At 41.2% G+C, this 14,580-nt stretch overlaps 1 protein-coding gene across 1 annotated transcript; it reads right to left on the bottom strand.

The window, feature by feature from the left end:
• Positions 1-1,270: 1,270 nt before the first annotated feature.
• Positions 1,271-13,580, bottom strand: C10H19orf81 (chromosome 10 C19orf81 homolog). The gene is made up of 6 exons (XM_075838978.1): positions 13,511-13,580; positions 12,546-12,610; positions 12,093-12,201; positions 11,640-11,760; positions 4,052-4,191; positions 1,271-1,567 (listed from the first exon to the last, which is right to left on the bottom strand). Coding segments are annotated over exons 1-6 (630 nt in total). The 5' UTR covers positions 13,513-13,580; the 3' UTR covers positions 1,271-1,374.
• Positions 13,581-14,580: the final 1,000 nt, after the last annotated feature.

Consider the following 14,580-nt stretch of genomic DNA (forward strand, 5'->3'; position numbering starts at 1 on the left):
TTTTGGTGAAAAAAACAAGCCCCATTGCAGGGGCCTGTTTTTCTTTCTACCAAAGGCAAGTTGCGGCAGTTGCCGGGCCCCCCTTTCAATTAGGTTTCAAGCAGAGAGATCTTATTTACAGCAGTAAAACCACCATAATCTTATAACCTCCTGTGCCCCATTGTTTAGTTAGAGCTGGCAGATCTCCTTGGTCCCAATGCATTAGTAGCTGCCATAGATCACTGAAAGGTAACAATGAATACAGACCCTAAAGGAGGCAGAGAGGCCACTATGTTACGATTTGTACAGCGTGCGGAAGGGGGAACAGGAGGATCTACTGTCTCAGGCCCCATGAACACGAACGTACAAACGCCCGTAATCACGAGCCGTAATTACGGGCCCATATACTTCTATTGGCCACGGGTACCTCCCCGTATGCTTACGGGATGGTGCCCGTGCCGTTGAAAAATATAGAACATGTCCTATTTCAGGCCGTAATTACAGCACAGGCAGGCCCATAGAAGTCTATGGGGCTCCCGTAATTACGGGTGGCTACGTGTGTGCACCCGTAATTATGGGAGCGTTGCTAGGCAACGTCAGGGGATAGTCACTGTCCAGGGTGCTGAAAAAGTTAAACGATCGGCAGTAACTCTTTCAGCACCCTGGACAGTGACTTCCGATCACAATATAGATCAACGTGTAAAAAAAATAGAAGTTCATACTTACCCAGAACTTCCTGCTTCTTCCTCCAGTCCGGCCTCCCGGGATGACGATTCAGCACATGTGACCGCTGCGGCCAATCACAGGCTGCAGCGGTCACATGGATTGCCGCGTCATCCAGGGAGGTCGGGCTGGATGTCGAAAGAGGGACGCGTCACCAAGACAACGGCCGGGTAAGAATGAATTTCTTTTACTTTTACTGCGGAAAGGGCTGCCCCTTCTCTCTATCCTGCACTGATAGAGAGAAGGGGCTGCCGATTAGTGCAGTGCAATTTTTCAGCGAAAACGTGCCCTTAAATATGGGTGGAATACGGGTGACACCGCACCCGTATTTACGGGCATGGGTCCGTAAATACTGGTGCAATACGGGTCGAATACGTGTGACCAAGGACCCGTATTTACCCCAGTATTTTCGGGAGGAAAAAAATATGTTCGTGTGCATAAGGCCTAAAGCTTAGCAGATTTACTGCTTGATTGCAAATTGTATTAGAAATTGGAAGCTTGTGATAAAAAAGTCTTGCTACAGAAAAATTATTGTAATGCTAAGAATGGATATTCCCCAGTCGGATACTTTCTGTTTGTCATCTGTTTTATTGTTTTTGCTATCCCTCGTCACATCAATGTTTTAATAAATCTCATATTATTCCTCCTGGCACATGAGGTCCCCATAGCAGGTTAAAGGATGCTGCTTAAAACACTGAGTGTGTCTAGAATCTTCTTCTTGGAGAGAGTTTTTCTCAAGTGCACCTTGTAATCCTCGACAACAATATCATCATGGCGGTGTAGAGGAAAATGCTCACCATTAATCTGAAATCCGGAATGCAGTAATAAGTTGCGGATCTGGAAATCTGAAGCAGTAATCCACCACCTGAGAAGGAAAGATGGAGAAATTGTCCCTTGGTCAATAAATACTATGGTTAAGTTCCATCTGATGATGTATTACGATGCTGTATGGGTACACCAAATGGCCATATTACTGAACTGTCCAATTAGTGGCGTAGCTACAGGGGTAGCAGCGGTCGCAATTGTGACAAGGTCCCAAAGCCAGAGGGGCACTTAAGGCCACGCACAACATCTACCAGTGGCGTTACATCCCGAGCACCGCTTTCAACTGTATCATTGTTCTCAGGATGCCGCTATAGTTGAGACCTATGGCGGAGCAGGGAGGCATAAGCTCCCTGCCTTGCCACCCTCTGTCTCATAGGTCACAGGTCTCTTCAGGCCCGGCAACTACAGTACCACTCCCAAGATGTTAATGTCCCGGTGCAGTTGGTATGATGATTATATGTCCACATCATAAAGCACCATTATTTATTATGTACAGTATATGGCTGCATTATTTATGTCTAATATGCCCATGTCACAGTTATATACAGAGAGATTTTTGTTTCGTCGTAGGTGGGAGGGGGCCCAAGCTGAAATTTTGTGCCAGGGTGCATAAGCCTTTAGCTATCCCGCTGTGTCCCATTACAAACAGGTACAGATGACGTTGGAATAGACGAGAACATAACCTCACAAAATGTTCATAAATGCTGCCTATGTGGCTATGCAGAAAAGGTCCAGATAAATGATGGGTGGAGAATGGTGGCAGTGGTAGGAGTCAAGAACAATCAAAACCTCAGTTTATGGCTAGCGTTCCCTTATATAACATGGCCACCATATAACATGGCCGCCAAATCCTAGGTAATGGGAAGGAACTAATATCTGGGTACTTGTGGCTCATATTCCAGCCTGGATGGCTACAAAACTGCAGCCTAAGGGTCTAATGGAGTATATAACAGCATTTGCACATTTTGAGTGTTCTGTGAAGAATATTGTCCTTTATAAATATGAACCTTATAGATCATAGGCTTTCCATTGAACAAATATTCATCCTGAATATCTAGATCTTATTGAAATAAAAGTATAAGACCACTCAAAGACTAATATCTCATGTGTGACTGTAGATAACCCCCATATTATACTGACAGGTGTCCAGGAAGCTGAGATATAGGTAGCTATTTGATGGGGTCCTCACATGGAAATAACACTGTGGTGGATGGGATTTTCTTCCTCTGACTAAGCACGAAATAGTTCTGCAGAGTCAAAGAGTTAGACTTTTCTTCAACCAAAATTACTATTGAGCATAGTATTCACTCCATATCACAGGCAGACATAGGGGCAGCTATATCAGCTCTACAGTGTCTACAACACCCCATATCTCAGCTTCCAGGACACCTTTGAGTAGTAAAAAGCGGAATAATAGGGTTAAAGGGGTTGTCCGACGAAAAAAAAGATTTATTATTTTTCTTTTCTCAAATGAAGAAACTTCGTATTATATTGTACGTTACGGTTTTTTCCAAACTTGCACAGATTGCAGGTTTCCAGTCCAGGTCGTGTCGAAACAGGCTCCTCTCTGTGTGTCGATGATACAGATGAAGGGGCTGGCTGCCTGGCTCAATTCATCAGATAAGCCAGCCCGCTCCTCCATCACGACTGTTTCATAGACTAAGTAGGAGGCTGACTTAGCTGATGAATTGAGCACAGGCAACCAGCCGTCATCGAGACACAGGGAGAGGAGGATGCTCCTTTCACCCGGAGCCTGCGTCGGCGTGTCACCACAAGAACGGCATCTCTAAACTTCCGGGTCCACGTGACGGGGACTAAAAACCTGCGATCAATGAAGGTTTGGAAAAGAAAGTGTAGTACAAAGTTTCTTAATTTCATTAAAAAAAAAAGTTTTTATTTTCACCAAACAATCCCTTTAATTACAGTCTTTTGATAGACTAAGGCCCAACTCACCAAAAATTACCACTACTATAGGATAGCTACAAGTTCTAACAGCAGAGATACCAGTACCCAACATGTCTGAAACTGAGCAAAGATTCATTCTAAGTACTCTAAAGGTCTGTGTCAAGTGACCGCCAAGCTGAAGTATAACAACCGCCGGGTAAAAGACAATTATATTGTCACACAGACAAAGCGGTCTATCAAAAACGCTGTCTATTCTATATAAAGATCGGCAATAACAGTGTGAAGGGTCAGCCTTGTTCTGAGGGGAACGTCTCCAGATATCACAATTTCGTTATTTCTTTCCCTTTTCTGCAGTTTTCTGTACTGGGCGAAATAAAATTCCCACTAAAAATCCTACTAAAGTCTTTAAACCCTCTCATTCCATAACGCAGCAGCGAGATGAGGTAATATCAAATTATTGTTTGGTCTCAAGCCACAACATTTTAATTACCAGCCGCATAGAAGGAAGCGTTTGAGTCTCTCCTGGTAATAGCTTTAATGCATTTCTCCCCTCACTAAATTGCTTCTTTTTGCTTTTTCTACCTTGTATACACTTATTTAGTGTAATTTCTGTGGTGACCTGTTTTCGCGCCCTGCTGTTCCACAAATGACGTTCATGTTCTCAAACTGGATCTTGCTCACTTGTTTCTTCTCAAAGGCTCTTGGCACAATTTGTTCTATGGCTTTCAGAATATCGCAGTGTCGGAAATCATTTTCTGGCTGGTAGGAGAAAGAGAGGAACAGAAACACTTATTTAATAGAGCTAGGAAGAGATTCCGCACCGCTGGGGACCCTTTTTTATTTTAATCGAAATGGATACAACCTATTATTTAGTGGCAGAAAATATCTCAAAAAGTGTTTTACATTATAGTGATGTCACTGTGGTACGTTCTGTACTTTATGTGAAAGAGGAAAAAAAAAGAAAATACATTTGGTAAGATAGAAAGTAAATTTTTATCTTACATTCTACATTTTAACTGTCAAGGTCCCCTGGAGCAACAGGCCGCAGCCAGAAATGAACTATAACAGCAGTAAGCACTGGAGGACAGAGGAAGTGTCAGCCATGGGAAGGGCGTGATTCTGAAACGGCAGGGTGGACTGAAGGGTCATTTTTTTCCACCCACCCATGTATGTAGAAAGTAACTCCTCATAGCAAAACTCAAAAGAGGGTCCACACAGCAATGAACACAAGAAAGGGAAAGGCGTTTGTATACTTTTCCTCTCTCCCTTGGTCTTTAGGTACTCTGAATCCACTGTTTCTACACCATCCTCTTCTCCTGTCTCTCACATCTGAGGTTTTCTGGAGATGGGCTCCCTAAACTACTGGGCCCCATGGCAGCTGCTATGCCTGCTAGCCTTGTGGTTAAGCCTATACCAGCTGCCCCCCCCCACAGGGTCCTGCCATCCTATGGTTTGGTGGGTGGCTATGATTCATTTGACACCGCATATGGCTGGGCTCTTAAACCGTTTGGGGCAAGTTTACCACGATAAGACATAATGGAACGCCCAGTGGATGACCCGGGCACAGGAGCATTGCCCATGCCATCCACAGTGGGTGTCGGTTGTAATATACAGCCGACATCCCCCTGGAATGGGAACTATTTCCTTAGATGCCATGGTCAAAATGGCTACAGAGGGAGGGGGCTCACTTTGTTCCCTCATTTGTGCCCCATGACACTATGGCGGTGCGGTTATACGTTGCCATGTCCACCGGGGGTTCTACGTAAAGCCAAAAACAATACCTCATCTTGGAAGGAGAAAAGAATTAGCAGTGATGGTGTGATCTCTTCCCACAAAGGACTTACTCCGCCTGGAGTAAAGTATAATATAAAATTAATGAAGTTGTTATCCCTCAATGCGAGTCCTGCATCAAATATCTCAAAAAGCGTATTACATTATAGAGATGTCATTGTGGTACCTTCTGCATGTAAAATACCACCGCAGCAAATTGACCCCCTTCTTTATTTAAAGGGTAATTCTACCTTTGCAACCAATTGCTCCAATCTATCTAAAATAAAAGATGAAGCAACTTTGCAAATAGTCTTGATTAAAAATCTCATACTGTTTTGTGTATACAGCTCCTATGCAGAGCTATGTGTCTCCATAGTTACATACTTAAAACAAACCCTTTGTTCGGTAGGTAAGCAAGAAGTGCGGGATAGATAGAAGAGGATATGACTGCAGCATCAAACTACACCGGGTTCATCTATAATCTGTAACCATGGAGACACATTGCTCTGCATTGGAGCTGTATACACAAAAGAGTGGAAAATTATTTTTTTCTAATCATATTTACCGCCACTTAAAAATACATTTTATGTCACTTTCTTACCCGTACAATCATGTGACATCGAAGCTTTGCCCGAAAGACGTACAAAACAGCAGCAAGAGAGTGGCATTACTATTCTCCCTGTGCTAAATAATGTGTTAATGATATTTGATATGAAATGAGAAGTGACAAGTAATGATCTCCAACAATTCCTCCTGCCAGCGCATATAACTCAGACGTCAGGATAAAATAACAGAAATGCGGTTTAAGAATTGAAATAAAATTAAATAAATAAAATATGTATGTAAGAAATGGAATTTATTATGGTCCGGATAATCTTCTAATGATTCCAACTTCAAAAAGATGCGCGGAGCGGACGCTGTCAATTCAAATCAACCTTTTGACCTTGTGCAGATTATTCCCGTCTGCCGCAAAAAAACTCATTAAAATAATTCCACCGAGTGAATACATCGACGCCGGTAATTTAGCACTATTAATGCGTTTGATCTCACCGCATTCAGACTCTGCTTTGCTGCTTTTGTGAGACGTACTTACAAACCTTTTAAACTGTAAGTAACGGAGACACGGATATAGAATACAGCGTGCTCCACTTACAATAGACACGGTTTCCATGGTAACAGAGTCCTCTTGACTGACAGACTCAGACCATTTAGTTCAGTTTCCCTTTGGGCGCCGCTTCTCTGCGATATGTTACAGAATGTGCTGATACGGAGGCAGGGAAGATAATAAAGGAAAACCGAGAAAGTTGCATTGTGAGGATATGAGACCCTATGTACTAGAGCTTCCTGCTATTATTCCTTACATTTTCGCTGAGAGAAATATCGCTAATGTATATTTGTCAGTAGTGCCGATTTCTAGGACTGTAAAGATATTTATTGCATTAGAGAGGATCGCCGACTTAAAGGGTTTTTACCATGATAAGAATTGATGGTCATATGAGCAACGGTTCCGCCAATGACTCTCCTCACCTCCCCCCTGCCCGACACTTCCCTGGCCTCTGTCTCTACCACATCCTGGACCTCCATCTGCCTCCATCCTGTTGTGTTTGTAACCGTACCCCATGACATCATCACACATGGTTCACTATGTAATGCCTCTTTATGGTATAGGTTTCCTATCGCCAGCGTTACTGGTAAATCTTGGGCACCAATGTAAAATCTGTACCAGGCTCCCAACACCACCACCTACCATGTGCCATTTATAATATAGGTGTTTTGTTAGTGGCAGAGGCGCCTTTAGGCCCCCTCAGGTACTAAGGCCCTGGTGCGATTGCTACCTATACCCCCTATAGCTTCGCCCCTGTATGCAGGGCTTCCAGAATGATCTTGACGCGGACCAAGACCATAATATGACCACTCTGACGCCTCCCGATTTATTCTGTTTATATGGGAATAACCCAACTTGTCTTACGTCTCTGCCATTACCTCAAGCAGCCATTGCCAGCTACCACCCAAGAGGACTACGACTATTCCTTACAACAAGGTCACGGGAAACTTCTTGTTAGACTCCGCTCCTCATTCTAGTCCGCGTATATTTTAGGTGATACTAGAGAATCCACAATTCCACCTCGGGCTGTAACAAGTGACATGTTTATGAGGCTTTCTTCGAACTGTGTTTTTTCTTTTTACATTTTCCGCATATCAGAAACATCTTCAGATGTATGCACCGAATATGCAGTACCTACGTATGCCACTTTTTGTATTTTTAAACCTTTATTCCTTCCGGCGGACCACCTGGGGTGCTCAGTCTAAAAAGGGACCACACCTTGTCATGTGTCGCCCACCAGTCAAAGTATATTACAAGAATAAGTAAGATTTTATAGGGTACCACTAAATATATTCTTAGACGTACATAAAAGTCATATTATCCCCTTTCCATCCATTGATAGGGCCCAACATATTACAAAAGCCTCTTGCCGATTTCTGGTGCCCACCACATGAACATAATGGAGTACATGATGGGACACATGTGAATGAGCCCAAGGGATCCTATCCTTTTGAATTTATGGGGCCCAGATGTTACAATCTGTGACCCTACTGGTAAAATCTCCTGCTATTGACGTAGTATTCATGCCTTGCATAACATATTTTTAAACTAATAGTCCTTACCCTATTTATTAGAAGAAGGATGTGAAGTGGATTTAGAGGGGTTGTTTGAGATGGCAAAAAAAAGGGCAGATTTTTTCCCCCCCAAGAAAAAGTGGCACTCTTGTCCTTTAGTTTTGCCTGAAAATGAATCCAGGCCCCATTGAAGTGAATGGGAGTGAGCTGCAATACCAGGCACAACCAACAGACAAGAGTGGCGCTGTTTCTGGAAAAAAAAAATCTGACTTTTTTTTATCTCACACAACCCCGTGCTGAAAATATCTTGTGCATTCCTGCAGCAGTGAATGTATGCAAACAGTGAAGCCCATGATTTTCTTTCCACATTGTATGATAAGTATAATACCGAGTATTTACTGTCTGCTTTGCTGCAAATGTCAGCTAAAGGGATTGAAACCTTGTATATGTCAGGTTTTATGTGACTTTCAGGTTTCTGGTCATATTGGAATATTGCAAATGAGGCTGCCTAACATCCAAGCCGCTGCTGCTTACTCTGAAATAAAGTGGCATAAGTGACAGCCATTTACATTCCCTCTTCAAGATGCCAATATAATGTCCATTGTACAGTGTTACCATGTAAAGCGTGTGAACTGCGAACATTTTCTGCTGAAATTTTAACTATTATTTTATTGCAGGCTGGACAAATCCCAAGAGACCAGGGAGCCTATAAACCGGCTACCTGGCTACTGACCACTTGCCACTTTTGGGGTTAAATTTAAATTGATAAATGAAAAATGGGTATGTTTTATTGCTTCCATGTTTTATTGCTCCCATGCATCCAATATAAAAAATGTGTCAATTTTCGAAATATCCTTCTTTTTTGTGTCTACAGCTCCTATGCAGGCGTATATATGTCTCCATGGCTACAGACTACAAACGTAGTCTGATCCTGCAATCATAAGCTCTTCCATATGTCCCCCTACTTCTTGCCAGGGTCGGACTGGCCCACCAGAGAACCACAGGATCCTCCGTTAGGCCCAGGCTCTAACGCAATAATGGACTTTAAAGGTCCAGCAGAAGACAACCCCATTTGGAGGTAACGTTGGAGCCAATCACTTGCCACTACGGTCTATTTCTTATGATTTGATTAACAAATTACCTATTAGACCTTATTGATGATATGTCCTGTGTCTACAATGATAACAACAAGGCCTGTGATGAAAATAGAAAGTAGACATGTTCTATATATATGGAGAGTGGGCCCTCGAAACCTTAACCTCTGGTGGGCCCAAGGAACCCCAACTCTGCTTCCTGCTAACCTTTATTTGAAAGGAAGGGAGTATGACTTCGGGATCAGACTACACACAAGGTTTGTTTGTAGTCTGTAGCTATTTTGACACATAGTTCTGCATAGGTGCTGTATACACAAAATGGTACAGTATCTAAAATCAAGACTATTTGCAATGTTGCTTCATTTTTTACATATTACCTTTTGCTTATAACCTTTAAATATTGCTCTCTATGGCTATAGACTACAAACAAACCCATTATAGTCATATTCCCTTCCATCTTTCTACTACTACTACTACTACTTTATCTGTTAAATATAGGCTAGCAAGACGTACGGAAAAGATGGGAAGGGAGTATGACTGCAGAATCAAACGACACAGAGTTTGTTTGTAGTCTGTAACCATGGAAACACATAAGTCTCAATAGTAGCTGTATACATAAATCAGTAGGATATTTTTAATTTAACACTATTTATAACGTTTTTATTTTATTTTAGGTGCAGTGGAGCAAAAAAGAAAATGGTTGCAAACATAGACATAGCCTTTAAAGGTCCTATTGCTTGGCCACTAGAAAAACCAAACTAGCTCCTGGATTGCTCTGAAGACCTCAAAAAGACATAAAAGGGGCAAAAAAAAAAAAAAAGAAGAAACAATAAACAAAAAGATTTAAAAAAAAATATATTAAAATTGGCCACAGCAAAATAGCTTAAGACTGAGCCAGGTTAGTATCTTCATTTTGTTGACTGATCTCCAAAACGATCATCCCTCGCCTCTTAGAAATGCAGCGTTTTGTTGGGTCATGCTCTTGTTGATGACCTCTGGCCTGAGGTGGAGAATTTATTCCTCACCTTTCGGTACCATCGATCTTTTCTTTTTCCGCTGCATTCTCTAGTTGGATAATTACCGCAGATACAGTCTTATGCCTGTAGTAGTCATTGTTTTCCGTAATGATCACAGCTGTTTCTCAGTATTCGGGTTACTGGGACAGTTTTCTTCTGTGATTAGCCGGATCCTTTCATCTCGGCTATAAGCTTTTTACATTAAAGGCTCAAGATAAAAACAAAGTAAAAAATATACTTAATTGTATGTTATTCCAGCTGTAATCTTGTAAGGCTTTTATCTTCTTTCTGTTTACTATCAACAAAGGCGTTCTTTACTTAGATGTATTAACTCTTATTAAGGGAGAACATGTAGGTGGCCATATAAATGATTCCTATTGGACTATTAGCATCTTTAGTACCAACATGAAAGATAATATGGTCGTCCAAACCGTTTCATGGTATATCAATCTCAACACCTTGCTTGACGCCTGTAAATGTTTAGATCTAAGTCAAAACCGATTATAAAGATTTAGAGTGTCCGGGGCTTTCCATCATCCATGTTGTTTTGTCATTGAAAGTAATAGAAAGAGAATGCTTAAAGGGATTGTCAGTTTAGAAAACCAATTTCCATACACTCTGTTAGGAAATTCTGGGTTAGTAGAGGGGGCTCCTTTGTTCAGATTCCTCATCTCTTGGCCAGAGTGAAGAGCAGTTACAAAGAGTGTCTCTCTCTCTCTTTGGAGGACTAGTCCTGTCCTGTCCTGCATTACAAAAACAACACATTGATAAGAATGGACAATGTGTAATGCTTCATTTTCCCAGTGGTGGTGCTGCAGGGAAAATGAACACTTACTGCCAGGTTTCTCCACAGATTACAGCAGATCTTCGGGGGTCCCAGTAGGTGGACACTTTTTGGTCAGTTTATTGCCAAGGGACCATTCTAACAAGGGATTATGCAATGCGGAGATCCCTTTAAAGGGGCATACATAGAGAAGAGAAGGCCCCACTGCAAAGCTAGTTCACTCTACCGAAACCCTTCCAAACAAAAGCAAGAGGACTTAGAGTTTATTTCCAATCCACCCTTCACATGTCTTTTAAGAAAAAATAGTAGTGTGACCCTTAATCCAGTCCATAGCAGTGCCTCTGGGAATAATATATTTTCAGGTTCAAGCCCCCAATGGAAAAGACGGATGAGGCCTAGCAGAGGCTCTTCCTTTCCATAAACCCCATAGCATGGACTGCTTTAAAGAACAGATGTGGGTACATTTTTCAATTGACACAACTCATTTTGATATTACAATGTGGTTACTTGTGTGACTTCAGGTATTCAACATATTCATCACTGCTATATCTGTACTTAGAATCTTGCCAATCTTTTGTGGCTACTGTACTTTCTAGTATAATATCTCAACAGAGGGAAATTTGGAGATGCCATCATAATAATAGCTGAAGGACAAGGATATGTGGAAATAGTTGCGTTGAGATGGTTGGCCCAAAGCTTGAAATATAACCCTATACAACACTCCTACTCTTCCGTTTTTATTCTCATTGAGGTCTTTGGAGCTACTCAAGAAGATATGTCTAGGTGGATCCTTGTAGATCCTACAAGAACACTTTTCTCTTCGAAGTCAGCCCTATCTCCTGAAGCAACCCTACTCTCCAACACAATATCTCTTCTTATTGGAAATCCATCATTTGTTTTTGCACACAGTTGCCATATACTAACCGGACTCTCCATACAAAGGGTGAGAGGCTGAGGTAGATATGGCTTTTGGGATTTTCTTATGTATGGTTTTTCAAGGTCCAGTACCTCATACTTCTGAATAATCTGTTTCAGGTGACATTTCCTAGCAAAGAATTGGAAAAGGAAGATAACATAAGTGCCCTGGAGTTTACTATTCCAACTGGAGCATGTCTAATCCATTCCATGTGGTATCCCCTACCATGTTACTGCAGAAATTTACATAATATATCCTAAAGCTATTAACCAGCTCACTGCTGGAACCAGCAGACTTGTTTCAGTTTATAGATGGTTTTATAAGCCATCTGGAATATTCCGTGTAAATGATAAGACTATAAGTGATACCGAATATTTATTTGACCATATCAACTATATACATAGTGTACTGAAAAATACATCAAATCAATTCCTTATTTAATCACTATATTTTAGCCTTACTTTGATTTTAAAATATTGGAAAGGCCACGTTTCTGGAGCCTGATGGTCTCTGACAGAAGAGCAATTTGTGATTGTAGCTTCTGAACTTTTTGGTTCAGTTCATTGTGGCCTAGGTTGGATACAAAGATATATATGAGAAATCTTATATGCAATAATATAATGATATTGGTAATTGGCCGAATTGCCAATGGATTCTTGGGGGTGAAGAATATAGGTAGATATCTTCGGAATATAGAGTGCACGTAAACTTTGTAATGCACTGTTCGTTTCAATGTGGTCCATAAGTTAAGTTCTTAAGGACTTCATGGAATGGACCTGGTACATTTTTGCACATTTCACAGAGGAGTTATGGAGGTATAAGCTACTGTGGCAGGGACATTGTCCTAGTCTATGTCCATTGCAATACTCACTGAAGGCATTACTATATTAAGTCATGTATTGCACACCTCTTACCTCCTTCCAACCAGTCATTCTTGGTACATTTACTTGCATAGTCCTCTCCCCATGGCTCCTTGACCCTGCAGATAGTTTAAACAGTCATCATGGGTCTGCATCTATTGTACTGCAGGAGACTAGATAGGCAGGATAACACCATTAACAATAGCAAAGCAAAAAATGTATACACATACTCAGGTTTTTTCTACTGTGTGGCGGAGGATAAAACTTCACCTGAGGTCTTAGGAGAACTATGTAAGACTATAAGACTGTGTTAGTCTTATTAAATCCACTTATTACTGCATCCATAAAGCCAATATGACAGCTCCAGCTAAATATGATTTAAAAAAAGTTGAAACGGTTGAATAAAACTAGTAAGAAAAGTCCTAAATTTTCCCGAAATAGCTGCACTCTTGTACATGGACTGTGTCCAGTATTGCAACTCAGTCCCATTCAAATGAATAGTGCTAAGCTGCATTACTATAAACCACCCATGGAACTGTTTCGGGATCTTTTTGACTAATCCCCATTAACGCATTAAAAACGGACTAAGTAAATGCATTAGTCCCATTCCCCAGTGTCTAAATAAATAATCTGAATTCGATTTATGGTAGGTTCCTTTTAAGCCCAACATAAAGGGACTTTTATGTTCCCTCATTTATGAATGCATTGGTTCAGCCAAAAATGGTCCTTTCTGTATTTCAATGGTTGGCAGCATATAGAGTACTGAGATATTTATGTTCTCATGCTATCTAATTCTTATTAAGAGAGTCTCGAGAGTTTTGTTCTATATCAGCCACATTCTGTGTCTTCCAGAATTCGACTAAACTAAGTTGAGCCTTCAAGTCAATAAAATATTTATGAGAATGTGTATATTTATTGTGTACTCTATGGAAAAAAAACATCTATCCAAAGCACAGACATTTCCATGATAATAAGATCACCCGAACATAAAAGACTAAGAAGAATAGGTATTGCAGTACATTGTGATCCTGAAATCTTTCAGTCTATGATAGAAGATGATGGACGGCTCGAAGCCTTGTAAGACGTGACTAACCCATTTAATGAAAGGACATCCAGAGGACACTTTCATGTAAACATTATAGACGTAGACCTGGAATGTGTGTGCATCACAATGGAGAAGACATTTGTAATGTTAAAGAGATAGGTCTCATATGTCAATGTTAAGTTTCATTAGTAAGTGAGAGAAGACATTTTACCAGGGGCAAATAAACCATTTGGGCAGTTTCCTTGGACCCATGAGCAGTTGTGTTTAAAGCACTTCCTAAAATGGGGAGGAAAAGAAGCGTGTAGCTACTGTCTACGCAAAAAAGATCTCCCTGCTGGAACCCCTAGTGATCGGCTGTAATCTTTGGGGAAACCTGGCAGTAAGTTTTACATTTCCCTGCAGTGCCACCACAGGAGAAACTAAGCATGACACAGTACCCATTCAAATCAATATGTAATGCAGGACAGGACAAGTCCTCCAGAGCGAGAGACGCTCTATGTAACTGCTGGCAAAAAGCTGAGGACCCTGAACATAAGACCCCCGTTTATTACCTCAGAATTCCATAACAGGGAGTATGAAAATGAGTTTTCTAAACTAAACAACCCCTTAAAAAAGAGGCATGGCAAGCTGGAACAGTGCCAATCTATGGGTGGATCACCTGCATCTACTAAGGTAGCGGTCCCCAACCTTGTTTTAACCGCGGACCGCTTTAACGCAAGACTATTTTTTCCACGGACCGGCGGGGGTTTTAGGGTTTAGGGTCAGTTCACACGTTGCGTAAATATTGCAGATAATACAGTAGCAGCTAAGTGGATGAGAGAGAACAAATCTCATCCACACTCTGCATAAATAGTGAGCAGAGAAAACGCACAGAAATTGAATGCTGTGCAGAGATTTATTCCGCAGTATGTCAATTGTATTTGCGTAAAATCTGCTTATTTGTTGTGGGTTTTCGCCATTGAATTCAATGGGGAGGTAAAATCCATAATAAATAGCAGTTGTTTTTGTGATTCCGCTGCAAAAAACGCAACTCATAAAAAATAA

This window comes from Rhinoderma darwinii, chromosome 10, assembly GCF_050947455.1.
Source record: "Rhinoderma darwinii isolate aRhiDar2 chromosome 10, aRhiDar2.hap1, whole genome shotgun sequence".
In the NCBI taxonomy this organism is placed as follows: Eukaryota; Metazoa; Chordata; class Amphibia; order Anura; family Rhinodermatidae; genus Rhinoderma; species Rhinoderma darwinii.

What these genes read in the sequence shown, in the direction of transcription:
- C10H19orf81 (XM_075838978.1), bottom strand. An exon ending in CCCTTTGTATGGAGAGTCCG is followed by an intron (nt 4,192 to 11,639) that starts GTTAGTATATGG and finishes TTCTCCTACCAG; the next exon opens with CCAGAAAATGATTTCCGACA. An exon ending in ACAGCAGGGCGCGAAAACAG is followed by an intron (nt 1,568 to 4,051) that starts GTCACCACAGAA and finishes TTTCCTTCTCAG; the next exon opens with GTGGTGGATTACTGCTTCAG.